General features: G+C 34.1%; 1 protein-coding gene across 1 annotated transcript in view; it reads left to right on the top strand.

The window, feature by feature from the left end:
• dac (dachshund family transcription factor) overlaps window positions 1-24,862 on the top strand; it is a 288,338-nt gene that overhangs the window by 151,643 nt on the left and 111,833 nt on the right. The window contains exon 6 of the mRNA XM_089635788.1: window positions 24,047-24,120. Within this exon, the coding sequence (XP_089491914.1) occupies window positions 24,047-24,120 (74 nt within the window). The remainder of the gene's footprint in view (window positions 1-24,046; window positions 24,121-24,862) is intronic.

Here is a 24,862-nt window from a genome sequence, read left to right as displayed (position 1 = left end):
CACGCACACCCTTACAAATACGCACTATCATTGGTCTGTCTGGTTTAAGAGAACTTCTGAGATTCTTAAGCTCTATCTCTTGCGATATCCAGGTACTTTAATTGGCAGTAACTAGGTATCTAATAGTTAGCATGTTTAAATCTTTTAACTTGATATGCATAAAATGGTGACCGGATAAATCATCAAAATAATAATTCATCACATCTTTAAAAAGTTATATAAAGTCATGGAGAGTGATGAAACAAAAACTTTATTAACTGGGTTAATTAGGTTAGGTTAGGTTAGGTTAGGTTTAAATTCTTTTTTCATCGTTTCTAATGACTTTATATCACTTTTTAAAGGTGTGTTGAATTGTCATTGTGTTTATTTATCATGGAACCGAATAAAATACGTGAATTTATATAAATTATAGTGATCACAGTTCATCAATTAACATCTTTCGTTTGTTTTATTTTTTTTTAAATATATCCTTAAAAACTTTAATTTTTAGTGGCATGGTGTAATGTAGACTTCAGCCTCGAACTTCGATTTTATTGTATCCATTTTCAGAGATTTTTTGGTATTTGTGATAAGCTATGAAAGAATGAAACATTTCTGTCTATAAAAAGAACAATAAAAAGATATTAATTCATAAAAATACTATACTAAAAAGGGGGTGCTTAAATTTTTTTTAAATTTAATCTTTTGATCAGGTTGATGATCTCTGCAAAAGTATATACAGAGGATAGATGGGTAGTTAGCATGACATGATGCCAGCTATTATTCGTTCGGATCTTTGGCTTCTTATCTACCAACTGGTTTTATGAAATATAATGTCATTAGCACCGCGGAGGGACGCTTTGTGTGTAGAGGGGGTTTGAGTTTCATAAAAAATATCGTAATACAGAATAATCTAAAGCTCATTTGATCTTTAGAGGTTTTGGCGAACGTGAATTGCATTTGTTGGAAAGTCTTCATGGGACCATCTTCTACTAAGGTTTTCCTCTGACTCTTCTTCCTCTTCTTATATGGTGCTGTTGTTTAGTGATGTACGTGGTTTAAAACTAATTCGATGCATTTTAACAATTCTTACTTCGATCAGATTTTTTAAATGTTCGATCCTTGTGTTGTGGCATTTTTTTCCCTTTGAGTCCATTGAAGTTAGATATTGAAATATAATTTCCAAAAATGCTTTGAAATAATACACAACAACAATCGAACTCGCTCACATGTTGCAAAGCTCTTTAGTTTATAGATCATATATTTTAGAAAGTGATGAATAATTTTAGATTGATTCGAGGAAAGGAAACGAAAACATTGTTTGCGACAACTGTATATTATGTTTATTACATAAGTATTTCTTTAAAACTATTCTGTAGACAGCCTTGGACAAAGACTTTTCTTAAATATCTTCAGCTTGGCTGATCGATTCCTGATGGCTCACACCCGCCCGAAGCTGATAGTTCTCTTTTTTTCATCCCATATCATTTGGAGATGTGCTAGATAGCAATGAATGTCTCTTGAGACATCATTTAGTAGCTTATAGGTAAATACGAACCAAAAAAGACTGTTTTTCTGAAACGTTGACAGGTCGACATCAAAACAACATCCACAATTCATGATTCTGACATCGATATCACATCAGTCGAAAATCTAAAATAGTCATTAAAATTCATGAAAACGTTTAATAATTATTTGTTTGGGGAAGCAGTCACCTAGCCACCTACCCAGCCATCAAGATCCTTGCAGTCCGAGTTGACACGGAGTGACGTTTCGCAATAAGGTCCCTGCAGCTGGATGATTAATGGCACACCCCCCGCTTTTGATATTAACTCATCTGCTAGGTGCCTCCCCCCACCCAAGAGGGATCACCCCCAGCTTTTTAGAACACTTTTGAAATGTAAAGAAGTATAATTTGAAGCGGATAAAGTAGGTAGTTAGTTACCTGATTATACTAAAGACGTATACACACAACTTTCTATCAATGAAATTTTCCATTTCCCGATGTTTTCACACTGTTTTCAAAAGGTGATGCAAAAAATGTCATTTCTATTTTTTTAATAATAATAGGTACATGCCTAATTTTAAAACACAATAATTATTCTGTGTTTTAAAGGTAGGTGTAAAATTTTTCTGTGTCTTTTTGTCTTGCGTATTTTGTATTATATTCTAATTTTGCTGCATTTTTTCTCTCAAATACTTTTGTGGATGGTAATGGACGGATTTGTACTGCATAAATGTTTTTTATTCTTACATAATTCGTCAATTATAATTTTCAATAAAAATATATATGAAATCCTATCTCACTACTCTTATCTACGTATTTAAATTGTTTTTATAATATCTACCTATTTAAAATAGAAAGGTATTTGTAGCTTCCTTCTTGCTCTAAGTATATCATATTTCTTTCTTTAACCTTTTGCCGGTTAATTTATTGCGAACCTACATGACATGCCCATTCTTATTATAGTTGTGCTGCCAATTTTGGCAATGCTGAATTGGTCTGCAAAAATTACAAAAAGTACACATTTATTTATTCTAATGGATAATTATAATTAATAGTTCTCTTGTCTGTCCAAGCGAAATATAAAAAGGGAGTTTTTTTATTAAAAATTTTAATTGAGCTGTTTTAAGTTTTTTTGGGTGGTTTCCATATCACGAATTAATTTTAATTACACAATACGCGGTCAAATTAGTGCCGTTGCAAAAAACATATAATCGATCTAAAGTGTAATATTAGTAATAACAATTAACTATGCTGTAGTAGTTGTTGAGAGCCTTCAACTTGGTGCAAAGTTTCACACGACCAGAGCTTAGAAAGAAACCTAATGCCTAAAAGATTGTGGTATATATTATTCTTTTTGTTCCGATACTGGTATCAACCTTTTTATGATCATTTTTATAAGTAGGTACTCGTAATTAGGAGGCAACGGTTTGTGGTGTCGTTTATGGGATTTTAATTAAACCATTTTTCTTCAAAGCATACGTTTAGGTAATAAAAAAATATGTAATTCTTTCTGCTTTAAAAATATAATCGGCATAACTTTTTCAGTTCTGGAACAAGCCAAAAAATATACTATGTACTCTTCTATTAACTGGTACCCAACTATACGCATGTATTTTGTATATACGATACTAATATTTCTTATAGTAGGTGAGACAAATTATTCCTCAGAATAAAATTATGTAGTTATATATTCCGTTATTTAAATTATTAAATAATCCCTAAAATTATTCCTAATACGAATTCAGACAGTGACACCTCTGTCGGATTCTTTTTAAACTAAATTTTTATTTTATTTTGTGGGTGTTACCCAAATCTAAATTCTTTACGCGGAAGGCTGGATCTTAAAAACTCAAGCACTGTAGTAATTTTAAGTAGGTTCTAATATTTTTCCAGATGACGAAGTATGTGACTATACCGCATCATTTAAAAATGCACAGCTATATCACTGAGAAAATTGAAACATCAACCAAATTATAAATTAACTACTCATATCTCAACACCGCGTAATATGGTCATTATACCAACAACATTTTAAATATTGTGTTTTCCGAGAAACGTGGTCCGGGAGCGGCCCAACAAAGAGACTGCGCCTATTATTTTATGCACAATTTGTAGCACTCAATCAGAGAGCCGTCACTTGATTTACTTTAGTCAGTTAGTTAGTTAGGCGAGCGCTAAGCGGCTTGTCGGTGAACACGTGCTCCCCGCTCAGTCATTAGTCATCCGGATGCTAATTTACTCTTTAGATTCTGGACATTTTTGTAGAGACAATTTGTACCGATTCACGTGTTTGTAAATAGTCAAGGTCCCTCAAACGGTGCGATTTCAGAATAAAATTGTTTTACGTTTAATTTTCTATAATTTTTGTTGTATAAACACGTTGTAACTACACATCTACTCAACAAGTAGGTGTTCCCTGCGAAAATCTATTTTTTATGAGTTAATGGCAATAACCGAAAGTTGCATTTTTTAGTATTTTATAGCCCATTTTGATGAAAATCATGTAATAGGTCACAAACTAGCACGTAAATGCCGAAACGGTAATTATGTGAAATTTCCTCTATAAGAAAAAATCACAAAGTAAGCTCCGAAAATTATTAAAAACACGTGTTGTTATATTATTAAATATGTTAAAGGTATGGAAAAATTCACAGTGTAACTTTAAATGCAACTAAAGCATTTCTCGAAAGATTTTTGCTCTATTTCAAACGAGTCGTGTTTTATTTTCGCATTTACATACATCCTTTTTAAACCATTTTTTAACGCTTATTACGGGGCCTTGAGTTTTAAAAGTGTTGTATGTTTTGTTTACCTGTAATCATAATTTAAAACAATGCTTTTCTTTAGTGCTAACGGACTCTTTATGGATAGGTAAGTGCCGACCATTTATAATACTTATTTGTTGTTACTGGGAGCCTTCTTATGAGCAAACTTCAACCTCGGAAAATAATTTGTATTTATTTATTGGTACTAATGATAAATGAATACGTAAGAGGTATATTTTAATCTGGATTTGATTCCTTGATTCAAAAAATAATTTTATATTCCGTTACCCTTTATGGAATAGTACTATTTAACTTCATTTATCAGCTAAGTGTGGCCAAAGAAATATTTGATAATTATTAACTCATTGATAATTTTAACCAAATAATTAATTTGAACACTTTACCTTCAAACATTTGACAATCGTTGAGAATATCTTCGCACCCATTTCACGGGACATTTATGATGCTGCGTCTCGTCCTCCCCTCCGTAGTTCCTCTCCCCGTCCCTGTCTGCCGCCCGCAGGATGGGTGAGACAGATGACGGCGCGTTAGTCTAATTTGCTATCTAATTAATCTTACTCGCAGATGATCGCTGAAAGGAGATTGCGCCGACGGAGATGTTTTTGTTGTTTATTTTTAAAGGCGAAACTATCTGTCATAATGTTCCAGGTTCAAATTTAAATTTAGAACAAATTTATTCTATGTCTAAATAAACATGTCTTGTAAAACATAAGCCCCATTATTAGAAGGTATCATTTCGATACAAACTTTAGATGAAAAATCACTTTTAATCAATTATCTCACATTTCCCAAGTAGCCGGAGTCATTGAGACATGTTTAGGGTATGTTATGGGCTGAAGGAAGCACGGAAGGGAAGAAGATGGGTAAGATGCAGGTCAGAAAGTAGGTACCTGGCCAAGTATCAGATCAAGTCACTGAGACGGCCATTTTAAAAGCAACGTGCAATACCCATATGAAAATATATGTACATGAAGGTAATAATAATAATAATAATTGGATAATTTGTAGAGCGCCGTTTTTGTGAAAAATCACCAGGTACATAATTATGATAAAACTTAATTAGAACTCTCGCACTGACGCAGTTTTTTTGCTGTCCCGTCTTTTTCATACGAAATTAAAATTTGGATTTGACCAAAATACACAACCAAACTAAATATTTTTTTTATAATCAAATGTATACTAAATATCTAGTAAGGATATGTGCTGTAGTACTTATTTGTGTTTTAAATTGTTATACCAGTATACATATTATAGGCCATTCGTTACTGGGACCATTTTTGTGAAATATCACTTCAAGAGTGAATGATCTATGATGTCGGGCAGCTCTTCAGATAAAACTGTTTTCAAGCCTCAATTTTTCACAGTCATCCAGAAAAGATTTGTGTAAAATAATTCCGATGAGAAAGTAGAAAAAAACTTAAGGAGATGGTCAGATATTTTACATAATTTCTTTTCGAGGGTTCCAAAATATGTGAGGGCGTGCATTTTATAGTTTTACTATGTAAAGTATCAATTCGTTTAAAATGTAATGGCTGGACTGAACTTTTAGGCCAAAGGTGGTGCATAAAAAAAGCGAAAGAGGAAAAAAATCAAAAATTAATAATTTTTTAATGAAGTACTAGTATTTATTTAATTATTTGGCTGTTAAAAATAAGCCGACGTAGCACAGTGGTTCAATCAAAATGTTCGGGTTCAATTCCCGTCAGCGGCATTTATTTTTTCTCGGAAGATATTTTCAATTTGTATTTGTGTTTCAGGCTAATAATTATTGCTTATAATAATTTAATAACTTATCCAATAGCCAGTTCCACAGCCATTTTCTGAAGGATATATAAATCGGCCATGTGACAATATTAAGAAGGACTTAACAGCCTTCAACTTTGTATTAATAAGGCAGTGCATTACGAAATAATCGGATTAAAGGCCCTGCGTAGATAATAATAAATAATGTTACCAGTTGTACAGGACAAATTCATTTCATGCTAATTATTGCATAGGTGTAATAAACGTATAGGGAAACTAACCCTATAACAACGATAAAAATATTTTTGTTTTTAGAATTTGAATTAATATTTTTTATGGTAAGTAAAATACAATATCGACAATGTTAGCGTTACTCGGTACGCTATCCGAGCTGAATTCCCTATCTTACAGTTATAAAGGTACGGTTAAATTTGTGTAAAGGTGAATTAACACAGAATTTTCGCTCTAAAAACTTATTGTTATTTTGAGGTTATGTTATGTTAGGTTAGGTTAGGTTAGGTACTGCGTTCATTTGACGATGTAAACAACATGCATTAGTTTTTGATACGTTTTATATTGAGAGCTTTTGGACATATCACGTTTCTACGAGAAAAGTACATCACTATTCGAAAAAATATGGTTCGAAAAGGCTTAGCTTCAATCAAAGGTTTAGTTTCCTGTCCAGGCGTTACGGGTTGAATTCTTTGAATAGCTTAGTACTTCATATCTGCATCACATTTTCGCTCAATTTGGTGGCAATAGGAAGACATCAAATTTAATTGTGTCAGGTTACCTACAATTGTTTGTCTTTCTAAAAAAATGTGCAAAAATGTTTGGCGAAATCACAGTAATTACTCCGCCACTGCTTAAAAAAAGTTCAAACCTCGCAGAATCCACTCAAAAAATCTTGCTGACTTGGTCCCGGAGGCGGCGGGAGGTTTTTTGTTGGGATATGTAAATGATCTCCCCTCCCCACTACTGCCACCCGCCCAGCCCGTCCCGCCCATCCCTCCCGCCCTCCCCCCACCCCGCCCAAGGGCCGCCCTAGCCGGATTCATATTGACACAGACATCCATCGCCTGGTGGTCTTGTTTGAACTTCTGTTATGCAGATTTTGAAATGCAAAAAGCCGTACTGCACTGTGCATGCTTTTGATGTCGTTAGGGCTTTCTCTTTACGGCTGTATTGTAATTTTTTTCGCGTCTATATTGAAAGAGGTTGATACTATTTGTAGTTTCCAAAAGTATTAAAGAAAATTAAAATATTTATTTTTACGTCTAATAAATGCAAACATATATTTCTCTAAAACCTCGATCAATGAACTCTGGCGTTATGAAGTTAGCATTATTTTGTCTGAAATTATCTAGAACGACGCAACTATTTCAATTTCAAACGTCAACTCTATCATGAGCTATGGATCTTTGTTCGAAAGTACTAGTATTATCAATGGTATGACAATCGTGCCGAAGTAGTAATAAAATCACATTTACTTAAAAAACAAAATCAATTCAAATGGATGTAATGAACAAAATAAATTAATAATATATGTAAAAATAAACATTTGACACGAAAACAATGAATTTCATGTTTAATTAATAATGTAATTCAGTTCTATAAGTAAGTCTGGAAGGGTATATAGTTGCCATGTTAATGTTTAATTGATATTCGTGACTCAAGATCCGAGTTCTTTCCTTTTAAATGTTATGTAAATATTTGGACAGGTTCCGTAGGTGGGCATTGGATAAGTACTTACCTATCTGCATACGTTATAACTGTTTCTCCTTACCGTGTGAATGAGAACGTTCTTAGATAGTATTGGTGGGTACTTGGTATTTTAATATATTATTTACTAATCTTTAATTAGGATAGTTATGACATTTGCATTAGAATATAATTTTACTCTATAAATACAAAAAGGTACATTACCTGCTTGCAATTCGTGTTACTTAAAACAAAATTTAAAAAAATTAATAGTGTATTTTTGCTGTTTTTTATTCACGAAAAAAATAAATAAATAAATTACTTTAATGATGGTATTTTAATTTTATTTTTATGTTAACCAATAAACTTTCGATAAAGATTTAAAATGTGCCATTTTCGATTTGCCGCCAAAACGACATGTTCTTTTTTATTTGCGCATTCAGAGGCGTTGAGTCACGCCGGGCGACAGCCGTCTTACCAGAGATTGACGTTTTCTACGTCATAATGACGTTGTAGCCAGTTGGAACCGTTTCGAAATGTACGGTTTTCGATCGTTTTAAAAAGTTATACTTACAAACATTTATTACGGTATTCATAGTTTGTGACAATACCCCATTTAATAAGTTTCTTTAACCCATCACCTTAGGGTTAGCGAGGAGGTAAGGCGCTAATCTTTTTAATTGATTAATCTTTTATGTGAATACCGCACAAGAGTCCCAACTGCTCCCAACCGTTTGTTGGGACTATTGGGACTATGGCATCACATGTTGGGGTATGTTGTGAGGCTGAAGACACTGGGAGGGGAAGGAAATGAGAAAGATGAAGACGTAGAAGTACCTGGCTATTCAGATCTGGACACAAAACACGGCTAGTGTAATTTCACGCCATAATAAAATGTTATTGTGCACGCCGGGATTAGAAATCGCGACTTCCGGATTAACAGTAGGAGCCGTCCCCATGATCACGGAGTCAATGTTTTATTTTATGTTATTTATTTATTAAAGGACTACTGTCCAATAATTATAAAATACATTCATCAGATAATAAGAAATGATTCAAATAAAAGTTACAGTGAGAGTTGGCTGCATTAAAAAAGCTTAGCGTTGTATACGCTTCCAACAGGCAAGGAACAGCCCTGTCTCCTTTAGGCCTAATTATTGTCACTGGCGGAAGAAAGACAACAAATTTAAATTATGCTTGAAAAATAATATACATATGTTACTTATTTTTTATTATTTTTTTCTTAACTACCATACAAGGCTAATAATGGAAGGACTAGGAAAGTATTATTTAGTAGAAACAAATAGTAAAAAGATGGAAAAAAACATTTTTAAGGGAAAAAAAGCAAAGCACTTATATAAACCAGAAAAAAAGTAAATAAAGTCTTAAATTAAATTAACAATATAAAGTCTTAAATAAAATATAATTAAAAATCTTATTATCACAAAGTACGATTAAAATACGTCATTATTTATTTATTTATATATACGCCTAAAAAGGCTTTTACATAGAAGTGATACATGATGCAGTGCACATAGGGGAATATCTGTATTATACAGGAGATACTGACAGTAAATAGATGTAATCCATTGTAAAGAAGGTACAAAATACACAATTACAGCGCTACCTCCTTCTTTAGTTAAGTTTCGGACAGCATTGCAGTGTCTATCATCAGGGCAGATGTGTAATTTTTTTGATGGACACTGCAATGTTGTCCACATAATATCACGGCATAATACCCCAAAAACAAATTACTATAAAACGTTTGGCCTTGAAAATGTCAAATCATACAAAATACGTCATGTATAATTATACCAATTACCTAAGCTTTGAACTCAAATTGCAAATTAAACTAGCTTGTAAATAACCTCTATAGTTCTTTCATCCCCTCATACGCTCGACTACAACATATTATAGTGTAGTGTAAACACCGCTTATTTCAACTGCATCCGTAATAATTACAGTAACGGCACCAACAATTATTACTCGTATTCCCATTGCCAACATGTGTAATGTCCCGAACACTCACATACCCTCGAGGGGTAACGTCTGCGAATTTACCGCATTTATATACATTATGCAGCAAAATACATTACAACTGAAACATATTCAAAACTTCCATTACCCTTTTAATAAAAACAAAGTAATTTGGCGTTCTCATTATGAATTTTTACACCTGATTGTAAGTAATTTTTTTCATTGCCTTTCCTTATACCTACGCATTCTAAGTTTTCATAAAGGTTATTATTTCATTTGATGTTCATATTTTATTACCGGCGACTGTTTTTTCAAATTTTTATATATTTTTATTTGGCGTTCATATGTTTTGCACTTAACTGTAGGTGTGCCGTGTTGCCAAACCTTTCTTTCGGCGATTGTAATGATGATTAAATAGGGTCCTGTCTATCAGGAAATAAACATCATGATATATAATTAAAAAAATACGTAATGACTTTCGTAATTATTAAATTACTTATTATTCCGTCATGAATCGCAAGGATTCAATTACAAATGTTAAAAATAGGGAGGATGACTTTAGTCAATGATTCAATTTATTATTAACGAAATTCGTGGATTATAGGATCCTCCTTCAAACAACAAATACTGTCTAACATTTATGGATTCCTAATTAAAACTAGTAGACAACAATCGGTAGGTAGGTTGGTACTGGTTTTATGATTAGCAATAATTTTTCGAACGGTGGCTCTTGCTTAATGGAATACGCATGGATATTTTTGGCTTGTTTTCTACACAGACGCAACTATTTTTAGTTCTTTTCCATCATGAGATATGGAGCTTTGAAATATGGAGCCTATTTTTTTAAATAGGTCTATCCGAATTTCACTTTTGTCTTCGGTAATGAATGAATCTTGGTAGCTGAATTTAACCCACTTCCTGACATCTAATGAGCTGAAACTCGACTGATAGACTCGATGTCAATAACAATGCATTCTATCAAGGTGTCACTCACGTACACACACGTGGAAATATCGCATTTTTCTTAAATCGGACGAAATTACAGCAGTTAATGTACGAAATAAAAGTCATTCCAACGCGATTGGCATGTAGAAAGGTCGGTAACGCAGTTGAAACTGGTTCCTGGAAAGTAAGGTTTAATCTTCAGCCAAACTTTGATGAAAATTTAAAAAAAAAATTAAATAAAACTTTTTTTTAAGTGTTGAATTTTCAATAAATTAAGTTTAATAAGGATGGGTTGTTACACAGAATTTGAACAATTCGTCAAATTTCATAGATGATTTTCAAGTTCTGTGAAGGTTCTATTGAAGTTCTATCACTATTTCAGTTTTGTGGAACAACTGACCAATAACGATATAATATCAGAACTTGAATAGACCCTTCACACAATCTTCTTTGAAATTTGATATACTGTTCAAATTCCGTGAAACAAAAAATCCTTTATATTTTTCAAATGTTCCAGGCAATTAGAATTTTAAAACTTAAAACTTTAAGGACGGAGAAAAATGAGTTTTGCTGATTTATTAAAATCGGGTTAGAAACGGAATAGCAGGTCGTTTACTAACAAACGTTTAGTACATTTCTAATATATAAGAACACGTGTTCATACACCTGCCTTAATAATAATGACGAAATTCGGAAAAATTCGGATTTTTATGAACACTAGAAGACATTTTATTAGGCAACCTATCAATTCATTCACTAAGGGCCTGCCTGTCTCGTTTTTAACCGGACTACGAATAATTTAAAGAGATTCTTAATGAATTAGCAATATTTTATCAGTTAGTTTTTTCCGTGTGTCAGTTAAAAAATTGTGATAGGTTTTTTCCAGGCCAACGAAATTGATAATCTGTTCAAAAAAAAAAAAATCTGTGAAAATCTTTGTTCAATTTCACCAGAAGTAAGTTTATCTTACTTCGGTCACCAAGACGATTCAACAAACTTCTAAAAAACAGTTAATAAGGATTTTATTTGCTTACATTAACTCTATCTTAATAATTTCGTATTTTTTAGTTCGGTCCTGCTACCTTGTGGAGGAAGAGCTGTCAATAGTTTGAAAAATGACCCATCTCTCGGGCAGATATTATTACAGTCCCAATGTGTTACATGTCCAGTCACAACACTGCGTTTATAATTCGGCCGTAGCACCTAACCAACGCACAACACACGTCCCGCAGGAAAAACAATAAAAAACTTTCCGATCCCTTATCTGTCGCGGCTGATAGATGCTATCGGAGGGGAGGGAAGGACCTTCGGACTTGCGTGAATGGGGCGGTAAAAATTACTTTGAAACTGACTGATGTGCAAACTATGTTGCACTGTTGACCGATTGCTTTCAACTGAAGACAGACTGAAAACTATGAAATGTTTAAAAGCCCAATAAACCGTAATTTTTAGTGATCGCCATTGATGTGATAATTGACAAAAATGGCGATTATAAGTTAACGTAATATATTAATAAAACAAAGAAACTGAAAAACTTTGTGCTAAAGTAAAAAAAATGATTGTACAGTGAGCTCTGGCATCTTGAAATTTGTACATCGAGTTTCTATGTGAATTTTTTATCTTCCTTTTTTTTACATTAGTTCCCCACATGAGGTCCTGTTTGACTGAGGATTCAACCATCCTGCCGAAGGACTGATTAAAATGCAAAAACACCGCTAACGCTTAAGCCAAATCCCAATTAGATGGTACCGAGATTTATTTTGTACATTAACTGCTGTAAATTTTTATAATGTCCTCCAATTTCAGCGAAAAGTGCACGGATGTGGTGCGTGAGTGCCACCAAAATTATTGATAGAATGCATTGTCACGACAGCAAGTCTATCTCGATCGGACGTCATTCATTCATTATTTTTTTTCATTCATCAATCAAGAAAACAAAAACGAAATTCAAAATGATGTACTTAAAAACATTAAAATAACTATTATTGAAGGTCGGGCAAAGCAGTGTAGTAAATTCTATTAAAAAGTAAGTAACTATTTTGTATTCTCGATAATGAAACTAAAACTTCGGTAACCCATAAATATATAATTTTGTCAGAAGATGTTTCGTTTTGTATTTAAACTTAAATTAGATTAAAAAAATATAATTTTATAATTCGTTAAAGGTTGTTTTCATCATGCCGAAAAATTGTTATCAAATGAAATAGAAGAAAAAAATATGTATAAAAAACCTGCAACTTGGCCCTGGTCCGCACCTGCGCTGTTTCGTCAAGATCACATCTTGGTGACGGCTGTTGACCACTTAACACGTCCAATCTTATTCTCGGGTCCCCGGGGCTGGACTTTTTATGTTTTAATTTTATTTTTTTGCTCCATTGTGACATTTCTCTTCCGGGGGGACTTTTGATGCCTAGATTCTGTAATTTTGTGTGATGTTAGACAATGTCACATCAGTTCAATGTTTGGGTACCGATCACAACAACTACGCACATATTCATCAGTGGCGGTCCGTGAGTATTCAGTGAGCTAGAGCAAAAGATTTGGGCTTTTAGCTTTTAATACGACAAAAGATTTGAAAAAATACTACATTTTTCTCACTGAAAAGTCACGGACCACCACTGATATGCACATTTTTTGTATCACATACATATAGTAAGTTATATGTAGTTTGTAGGTAGATCTTAGTACCAATAATACAGTACTTGTACAGATTAATTGCTTGCATGCAACATGTTTAAAACTTGCTTACCTACTGAATATCTTTTCAATCACTTTGGTTTTTAGAAACCTTCCGAATATTCAAATTCTATGATCGTATACCACGTGTACGCCAACAAGTGCAACAAGTCTTGTTTTCATTTTTCATTAAAAACAATTAGTGGGCGTAAGAAATACTGTTTTTAGTGATGTTCTTGAATAGCATCAACAACAAAAGCGTCCTGCAACACAGAATCCTAAGTAGTTTTGGGTTGTTCTCAATCAACTCAAATTGCACGCCCTATAACGGCAGCCAAGTGTTGTAACATTTTTATAATGTACCTGCTGCTAATAAACATATCGGTACATTAATTTCCTAATAAGAATTATCTTTCCAATAAATTAACAAAACACAACTTCTCGTAAAACGTATTACCCAATATTTAAATTACATGGAAGCGCACACGGAGTTATAGGCCTTTGTATGGAGAGTGTCAGAAAGTCTATAAACCGTTTACTAAATGGTTATCTGCAATGGAATTCCATTAATTCTACAATTAAATGCCCCTTTTCTCACTGTACAATGGAGTTAAAAATAAAATCAAAGTTAAACATGAATAATAATCCGGTCGTAATATAAGTCAAATTACACGAAACCCCACATTATACAAAGAAAGTACATTATAAAATACACCTCTTCCGAATCGAGCAATAATTTATGATGCGTGAACTTCGATATTAAAGATATTAAAACGTGAAATTCCCTTCATTGTTCTTTCCTTACCGTTCTTTCATTACAACACTTAAAATTATTGCATTACTTCCTCCTGCTTTACGGAAGTGTTCCACGCCCTAAACGTATAAAAAGAAGTTCGGTGCTTATTTTTTAGAATCTGTCCTTCATTGTGGCAATATTAGTCCCCAGAAGGCAGCCTAATGACAGCCTCGGTACACACGGAGAATCCTCCCTTTTGATTTGATATTTTCTCCACGTTCTAGGTTCCTTCATCCTCCTCGCCCCCTGGTACTTCGTGTTTTCTCTTCTAATATTCCCAGCGCTTAGTGTACTTTTATTGGGGCATTAAGTGATGTAATTTTTTTCCATATTATATTATTCAAATTTAAATAACTACTGTCTTTTTCCGACCCCAATTTTTGCAACCGCGAAAGCTGTCGCTTGGCTCCCCCGCGTTTTGTCTCTTGTTCTTCTTATAAATGATCCCATCTCAGCAGTCATCATGTTATTGCACTTTTTTACTTTTATATGTTCCTCCCCTCGCTTTGGCGCTAAGCAGTACAAATTCCAAACTTTTATTCCACGTAATGCATGTACGTCGCTGCGAGTTAAATAGCTATTTGTCATTGGCACTCTTTCCAACCATCTTCCGTCTACCGTCTTCTGTTTTCGTACTCTAAAATGATTTTTTTCATTTGCACCATCTGGCGGGGTGGGGTATTCCTACTTATAATGAGATAAATCGCTTTGGCAGCGCGGTTGCTTTGTGCTCTACAAGAATCGTGAATAAAATACGAGATTTGTTTTACGGACGATCGTTTTGTTCATTAAAAAGTGGTGGAAAGCTTGTTGAGAAATATAATTATTTACATGATTAGGTATATAGGATTCTTCCTGAACTTCTTGAAAGCTAACCTTGTAATTTCCCATTACATACCTTCTATTTAAAGACATATTATAAGACGCTCAATACAAAAATGTTCAGAACTATAAGCCACATCAGAACAAGAAACCCTAGTGAGGAGGACTGTAAAAAAAATCATTCTTATACTTTCTATGTTTGTGCTCTATATCTACATACATATTCCTTAAAATGCTTATACATATGGCCTATTCTAATGATCATCTTGTACAAACCATGCTTAAGTACAACATAATTTAAATAAAAGATTCCATTGGAACCACCACAGTATGTGTTGAACAAGAAAACCCGAGATAACTAATTTATTATTTTATATTTAAGTTCTAATCATTCGGGAAAGATGATGGATTAGAATCGAAAATAAATAAGATACGGAGATGAACAAGTTGATAAATTCACATATTCTAACGGATTATATCATTAACATTTTTTAATAATATTTATACTGTGGTAACACAAAGTTAAGACTCTTCCTTTATTCACACTTATTTTGAAATACGAGTAATTACACATTTTCTATCAAATGTAGGTACCTCACTTTTTTCTACTAAATAATAGGTTTTATAACTCATCCGATCTCAAAGTTAATCAATACTAAATGATATTGTTTTAGAGGTCTACCAGATCCATCCATTGATTATATAGGTATTCATTCGGCGGTTGGGTCGATTCAACTACTTACACCTACTAGAGGACTAACCTATAAATACCTGTGTACGTATTAAATTATTCGTGTATGAGTATGAGATAGGTATATTGTATTGTGTAGGGTGTATTCTTTTGAGCGATACAATAATAAAGATGATTGATATTGTAACAAGTTCTTACTGACAAGTGGATCGTTTTACATAATCATTAAGCCCGTCTTATATTATTTTCGAGTCCATAAAACATGAGTGAATATCGTAAGTCCGCTGGGCCTTCGGTCAAAGTCAAAACTTCATCAAGTCGTCTAAAAAATGACCGTGGCACGAAATAAAAAGGTATTTTCATAATATTATCATCTTACAGAACTGACAGAAACTGGTGAGCTTTTTGCGTATGCTGCTTGAATATAACAATAGCTTACACGCACCGGGGAAGACATATTATGAATAATTAGAAATATTCGTGGTTTTTATAATTACACTCCGGTATCGTTTCGTATGTAACCTTCGCGATAATGAAAGAGCTGAAAATCTCAAAACAATAGCAGAGCAATGTAATAAATCATTTGATAATCAGATGTTTCGTGAAACCTCAAGGTTACTCAATACTATATATTGGTTAACTCCGAGAATTTAAGTTTTGGTCGATAGACATCTGTTGAACTCATTTTCCTGTGACTACTTCGTGCTTCCATATTCGTATCAAGCATGTTACTTCATGTAGGTACGTTGCAATCCCTTTGTATGTTCACATAAAAAGCTTCCAAAACGTATTTCCATACATCCCCGTAACTAATACAAGGAGCGAAGGTTTGCAACCTCCTAGCATGTGCAGATACTGCTGAGAAAACTTTCCCTACTCCAAGTACACAGCGAAAGATAAATTGAATCCCGCATCCCATCTTTCTCGTTCGCACTCAACAGGAAGCTTCCTAGAAAAGGACGAAGGCATTACTCTCCCGGCGGCTTGTCCATTGTTCGCGGAATGGTATCTTTAAATCATAATCATACAACGAAAGCTTTGTGTCGGAGTAGAGTTTTCTTATACGCGCTGTAACTATGCGAAATAAAGTTTCAAATTTCATTCAAGATTTAATTTCGGCGTCGGGGTATTCTTGTGTGGTATGCAGCAAATATATTGCCATATAAGGGATGTTCTTATTAGAAATGCGCGATACTTTTGAGGCACAGTGGTTTCCTTTGGTGGGGTAATTGTGCTTCGTTCATTTCGCCTGCACTTGTGGATGAGAGAGCAGTATTGTGTGTACAATGTACATGCTATGTAGATATCTGTTGCTATTCTACTGGGTACTCGGGACAATGCTTACGGCTTCTTATTGTTGCAGCGAGGAAACTTTATGAAGTTTGCAGACTATGTACGGGTTGTTTATGGTGTATGAAATGTATCTCTTTGGATTTGTTACCTTAGTTGTAATTCACTTCTTACAATATACCGAACTCTAACTAAAATTTGAAACAAGAAAGCGATAATAATGTACAGATCAATCAAAATTCAATTTTCTCAACTGTCACACATTATTGAGGAGAACATTTCAAAAAGCTATTAGTGTAAAATTTCCTTTCATTGCTTTTCCCGATAAATTTAAATATGCCTTTTCTCTAAGGTGTCATTTAGTCACAAAAAAGTCTTAAAATGCTTAGCGCGATATAGCTGTCAGGCGGAAGATGGATCTGGCGTGTTCCGGTGTGAAAAGGAACTGCGACTGGCTTATGGGTTTCGGAAATATATTGACAGTAGATTTGAGGGGTCGCGGTCGGAGACTCGTCCGCCCTCTTTTATTTCTTCTTTTCTTTTCTTATTCAACCCCAACTGATATTTTTATTCGATTAGTAACCCCAAAGGTATTTTTAGTCGTCTTTTGCCCGTTTTCTTTCAAAGTAAGTGATGGTTGCACATTCAAAGTATTATTTCGTCAACTTTTTTGACTTGAGACCAATCACCGTGCACTTTGGGGGAGGGAGTATTCTTGTACGCTTTCAATCCTTCATGAAAGTGAAGTTGTATCTTTTTTATCCTTTTAACTATCCGGGCACGTGAAAGTAAAATTGTACCTAGTTGAAATATCTTATAAAGTAATAAATTGAAACAACCGATACAGGGTAAAGGTAAAGTGTTTCTTTTTTATGGTAATGTGTATGAACTTGTTTTGGAATATATAAAGTATTATTAAATTCACCGTGGAGCAAAGTTTTAGTAACACCGTCTCCTGCGACCGTAAAGACTTATCAAATTCAATCAGAAGCTTTCGGCATCTGAACATTTCAATCCCCGCAGAGCAGTCCAACCCTTCCTCTCCTCTAACCACCCCACCCCTCTCGTCTAGCTCCCACCCTCCCACTAATTCCTCCCTCCGCCGCCCTCTCCACGGCAAATCCTCCCCACGCCGGGGTAGGTACAATTTCTCTTGTAAGGTGCTTAATCCTGTCAAAACACAGCGACTCGTCTCCTCCGAGATGTGTCAAAATCCCCCGTTTCTAGAGTTTTGCATGTGTGATTTAAATTAAATCATTTTCCGTTCCATCGACATCGATTCGTTTTTATTATTTAAAATAGCTATTCCATTTTACAGAGATAAATTTAATTTTTTTAAATTATAAGATATATCATGTGTTGGAGGTTTAAAATTTATTAACCTAAGAATTTTTAAACGCAGTTCTTCTTCAAATCTACTAAGATACTCGTAAAACTTTTGGCTTTCTAATTCCTTCGATATTTCTACAAATTTTGATAAGTTGAAACTCTCTAAGAACCAATTGGAAATCTCGGGTAGCTTAATGGAATACGATCCGAGTAAAGTTTTGATTAGAATCGATGTATGAGCAGTTAACGAACGTGAAGACTAGCATATTCACCTCCTGACATAAGTTACGGGTGACCTTTCCCAAACACACAAGATCCTTGTCTTAACCACATCAAAACAATCCCTGCTATAACTAATAACTACTACTACACACAAGTGCATCTTGACTGATCTTCAAGATGTTCGATAAATGTTGGGTTAACTTCAATGTTTCCAATATTGTTCGGTATCCGACATCCCCAACTTCGTGTGTACATTCATACTACCAACTTAGGTACACACACGGCTCCTACCTACAGACTGGAGTGGTGTTTGATTGGCTTCAGAAACACTCGCCGTGTTGAGGAGTTTTGACAGGAGGTAAATGAGGAAATCACAAGAAGATGTTTCAATAGTACCTTCCCCAAAATAATAATTATCATCTCGATTTAAATACGATCTCTTTGCTCGAATCAGAATCATGTATTGATTTAGTATTTAATAACCAATTAGAACAACAAATGTAGTACCCATGTCATCGCTGTGAAAGAAAGGCAATGTTTAAACTCTTGATACAATGTATAGCAACATGAGAGAGCACAATCGTACAGCTAAATGAGCGATACAGCAAGTTGCCAACCAGCGGGGTTCCTTCCTCCGTGAATATTCGGATTGTGATACAAAAGTCGTTTCAATTGAACATTGATTGATACAATACGTTTTTTCCTTGGCTCCTAACAATGGGTAATATATCGGCTCCTGTTATTCGGACACTACCTGTGCCCTACGTTCTACAAGTTACCTGCTGGGTTCTTCACTACCGGATTTGTATTCAGAGTGAAATATAGAATTGGAAACGAATGCTGCTATCATTGTTATTGCCGTGTTGAATCCAGTAGTTGCTAAGTATATTTGATTAATGAATCTTCCGCTACAAAGTGATCCTATTGAGACTTAAGTGGATTCTCCTTCTATTATTGTTACTATCGACTTGGAATCAGATATGGAAAATAAGTTCCAGGGTTTGATTGATGCACAGGGTTCCCATGAAAAGCAATCAGGTTCACAATAGGACTCGTGAATGGGTGGAATGATGTTTGTGAACAGTTTGTGTATTTCCATCAATCGTATTGTTGAAATGTTACACCTCGATAATGACCATAACAACTAATGTTTTTTACGACTGTTTTCAATTTACAAAATCCCAACCCTACTCATTACAAGAACTTAATTAAAATTGGAACGTTTACCAAATGTAAAAAAAAACTTGGTAGATAGAGGTACCTATGGGAAAGTGAGTTTCTATATTCCACCAAAAACTCTCTAATAGTGAGCTCCGACGTCATTAAATGCATGCTTATTTCTATCCGCAAAATATGTCACCGCAAAGATTTTAAGCTCATAGTCTCATTTCTAACAAGTACTGTGAAGATTTGAAAATCCATTTAATTGTTAAGAAAAGACTCCAATAGATGTAGTATTAATATTGTTCTTTCATGTTTTTTGTAATGTAATAAGTTTTTAGATAATAAAACATATTTCAATACCTAGGTACCCCATTTTTTCAATTTCATATCTCTTGTCAATCAATCATTGAAGCTTTTCATCTCGATAATAATGTAACATCAAGGAAATTGCATTTTTGCGTTTCAAAACCGCGGCAGACATAAAAGAAAATTATTATTCATTCGAGTTGTCTAAATGTAAATTGGCGCAATATCAACTACCTGCCGCGAACTGAACATCCCTGAATAATGGAAATAAATTTCAACTATGAAATGCAAATTCCCCGCGCACTTCACAAGGATGCGAGATCGGACTTCGCAGGGCCTCCATCCCGCTTAGGAGCTTTTACTTTCCCAGTGAAAGAAGCTTTGCCAGCCCCCAGTAAAAATAAATTATATCAGACATCATAATCAAGTTGTCAGTGGCTGCTGTATTTGAATATAAATTATTTTACGGAAACATTTCACGGGTCGGGAGCGTTCCTTAACCCTTCCCTCAAGGCTCTGTGGGGTGGCAGGGTGGAGAGCGCTTATTGCTTCTGGGGGGGCGCGTATACGCGTTAAAAGTTGGCCAACATCTAAACATAGACGCACTCCAAAAGCCGCTTTGGTGAGCTTTCTAAATTTAACTTCAAGGTTTTTCTAATTCGTAGTCGAAGGAAATCGATCAAGATTGGGTGCATTTTGAGGTTTTCTACGATTTCAATTAATAATATATGTGAGATGTTTAGACAGCGAGTATGTAACTATTAAACTACATGCAGGGTTAAATATAGGGAACACGTACTTCTTTTTAAAAGCCCGAAAATACACACTTACCATCACAACACAAGAGCTTACCAGAATGATATTGTGAGTATACCCTAATTTAAAACTGTTTTTGCACAGAGGAACTACACACCTCTTTACTCAGCTCTATGCTTATTCACTTCCACTGACAAATAATAAAATAGATAAAAATGCAAATGATTTCAAAAACAAATCAAAACCTGGCTTAAAAAAATCAAATAAGAGGATTAATACAGCAAGTTGAAAAAAACGTCATAAGACCTGAAATAAACAGTATTTAATAAAACCTAGTGCTCTTTAGCTCGGGAATCTCTGGCGAAGACTAAGAAAAACTTTACGATTTATATGTATTTTATTTTTATCATTTGTTATTATGTTATAAATAATAAAAACAGGTTTATTTTTATGGCACTAAAACAAATAAAATGAATCACGTTTACACAGCGTCTTGTATATTCTAAAATTTTCTTCGGACTTTTGGTATTGCTTCGCTCGATCGTGCCGTGTATTCTTGGAGCGTTTCCGACTGTTCCAACTGCTCACGCGTTCTCTATTCACCTGACACTCTTTTTCGATTCTCCTCCACATGTCTAATCCGTCCCTTTCAGAATCTTTATTTATTTTCCTAAATCGGCCATGTACTCTATTTAGAGCTTCGTAATCGTAATCGGGTCCTATCTACAACGTTATACAACACATACGCCTCAGGGATTAAATTTCTGCTGTTCTAATAAAGAATAAACCATTGATAATATATAATACAAAGGCAATATTAACGAATCATTTTTAATCCAAATTTTTAACAAAAGAAAGCTGAATAATATAACAGTATAGTAATTACCTGAAAAGGTTGAATGCACACATTTTAGGATATCAATAAAAAAATGATGTAGTATCTTGATGATTGATGCGGCTGTAATTTCACAGTTTTTGTAAAAGCAAACCTTACATCCGGAACACTACCCCCGCAACGCACCTCTGGACAGATAGTCTCATCTTCCTTTGAGGGTATATTTAATAGCTCCTTCTTTTCTCATAACCAGAATTCCGACTGCAATAAGGTGCGCCCCGCGGTTCTGTTTGGTGGTAGATGCAAACAAATATTACCGGAGGAGGTTTAATTAAAAATCCCATCGAAAAGGCTCTTTTTTACATTCTATCAAAACGTAATTGCACCGGGATTATTAGAAAGGTGGAATCTTGAAAATAATCTGAAGATTTAAACATACATACGTACCTATCTACTCACACCACTATTATTATTATTTTTTTTTTTTTTAAATAAAAAAAAGTCATACGGTACATACACTTCACTTAAATTTATGCACGGAGAAAAATTGGTATTGCTGATTTATTACAATCTGGTTAAAAATGGAATTGCAGGCCGTTTCCTATGAAATTTTTAGTACATTCCTAATATTTTGGAACATGCATTCATACACCGTCCAGATAATATATAATGCTGAAATGCGAAAACGAAATTTTGACAGGATTACGTAAAATTTGAAGAGATTCTTAATAAAAAGCAATGTTTTGTATCGGTAAGTTAACCTCAAGAATTGCTAATTCTACGTGATTAATATAAATTTATGGAATTTATTATAATTTTTTTTAAGTTCTGCCCTTTTTCATTACATAGAATACATGCGAGCCATCTCACGCGTCAAAATTACATAGTAATCTTTAAAAATAATTTTTTGAAATAATTAACTTTTACAAAATCTTTGGTTTTATTCAAATATACCACAAAATCTATTAAAAACTTACTATCCCTTCCTAGACTTCCCATTTTACTATCGATTCGGTGAGATAGTACTTATGCAAAAAGGCTGCAAGTAATATTTTGTGTTTACAAAAGCCGAGGTAGCGGGTATGTATCATCCGTGGCAACTTTACAGTGAGACTAAAAGCATTTAGTCGTTAAAAATTACAGAGTTGCAATCATAACGGGATTTATTTAATGGCACGGAGGCAGTTAGGCGGTTAGGGTGGGCAGGGGAGGGGCGCTACGCGGAGCGGGGGCGGTAAGGTAAGGGAAGCTTTTTCTCGAACACTTAAGTATTCTCCCATGACTGAGTATTCCTTCGCACACATCTGCTACCCCATTTCTGACCGTATTTCTTCATTACCATACCATTTTCATCGCCTTCTTTCTAACAACTCAATATTATCAGAATTGCAGTGGGTGTAATGTGTATGTTAATGCATTTTTATTACGGATGCAACACCTTTATCCTGGCTACTGCTTTATAATACTTACAGTCTGTGTTTTATTCAAATGTGAATATATTCGCTAGTTGTATTTTGAAATGCATTGGAGTTAAATTGTATGATGAAAATTAAATTTATGAAAATACTTTTTCACGATATTTGATTTTATTTATTTCAAACAACAGATTTAAACAAATGAACTACCTACCAACCATTTCTGTAAATATTCAATCATTTTTTTTAAATGTGAATATTGCGCAAGGGTCCCAACTGCTCTCAACCATCTGGAGCCAGTAAGAATATGGCATCCCCAATTGGAGTATGTTGTGAGGCTAAAGCTATTCAGATCTGGTTACCAAACACGGCTAAAGCTATTTTAAGCAACGTTTGAATTTTAATGGTGGTCTTACACCAGGGCGATACTGAGAGTATCTACCACTCTGGAACGTGCCGCAAGCATTGATGTATTTTATTTAGATGAGACATGAAGCGAAAAAAGAGGTTCTGCTTTTTTACCTCCAACTGACCTCTAACTCTCCCAACACGCTAACTAAAACTACCGAATCTGGTGGTATGCACCGCTTATCGCGTTCTATTAGTGATAATAGACTCTATGGCCGAAAGTATACGGTATATTATTTTAAATGAGTAAATTGTGAAATAACACAAATTAATCAAATAAAATTTACTTCTGCACTCCGGGATTTAAACCCGTGACCTTCCGATTGCTAGTCGAGAGCCTTACCCCTCGACCCCGAGGCCGTCAACTTGTTATCGATTGAAGTATCGATAAAACAGTTAGATTAAGTTTGGTATATGTATTTAACAATTTTAATGCATTGGCGTATTTAATTATTATACATCAGTATGTTTCACTTCTAAACAGAATTAAAAAGAAATAATGTTCCATCGAATTCACGTGTTATTATTGCATTTATCTGCAAAACATAACACCGGTAAAACATGTACATATGTACTTAATAATTATGTGGTTGGAAACGGTGGGGAACTTGAAGCGATCATTAAACATGTTATCGACATAATATTTAAATATTTTTATTGTTTGTGCTCTGCTAATGAAATAATTTTATTTGTTTCAGAATGCGAGATGAAAGAGGCGACATTGATAGAGCATTGGCTCTAGACAACAAAACAAGAGAAGGATCACAAAATGGTAAACATTCGATAGATTATTTATTATCTGTAAATTATTAACTTTGATGAACAACCAAAGATAAGAGCCAAAATGGCGAATTATGCAATAATCAGTCTTAGTTAATGTATCAATTTAGTGGTTACTATTAAAATCAATATATTTGCCTTAAATTAATGTCAGAAAACTGAGTAATTATACGAGTAAATGCGAAAAAAATATTTGTACATGCTACCGAACAAAAATTAAAACTGCCCACTAACGGAAAAGTAGGTATGTCGATGGTTTGCGAACTTTTGTAAAGGAGAGAAATTTTAAAGAGATGTGCATTGTAGGAAAGTATTTGGCCATTCACTATACATAGTTAAAGCAATTCCATGAAAGGTTTTGAATCTAAATTAATAAGTATTTCATCGGAAAAATACTGTATTTTCCAATCCGATTTCCTCTCTTCTCAATACATTGACCAATGAATTGATTAATTAATTATGTCATTCGAATCCAGAATTGTAGAATTTTTCAAGCATTTCATCCATAAGATAAACCAGAATCCGTTTAATTTGAGTAAATGTAAAATAGGTTTTGATGCAGTGAGTGAGTGTAAAATGTTTGTAAACCTGGATTCAAACGATCTGAATAATTTTAATCACGATCGAACCCATTCAGTACAATATTCCGACTGGCTAAGTGCTAAACTCCTAAAAGACCGTGCGAAATAAATCCGCGATACGAAATGGATTTGAACTCGGAACCTTTTCTCGTG

This window comes from Hesperophylax consimilis, chromosome 9, assembly GCF_061612785.1.
Source record: "Hesperophylax consimilis isolate HC1 chromosome 9, BYU_Hcon_1.0, whole genome shotgun sequence".
NCBI lineage: Eukaryota > Metazoa > Arthropoda > Insecta > Trichoptera > Limnephilidae > Hesperophylax > Hesperophylax consimilis.
The sequence above is the reverse complement of the archived record's forward strand: the minus strand, read 5'-3'. Positions and strand labels throughout refer to the sequence as shown.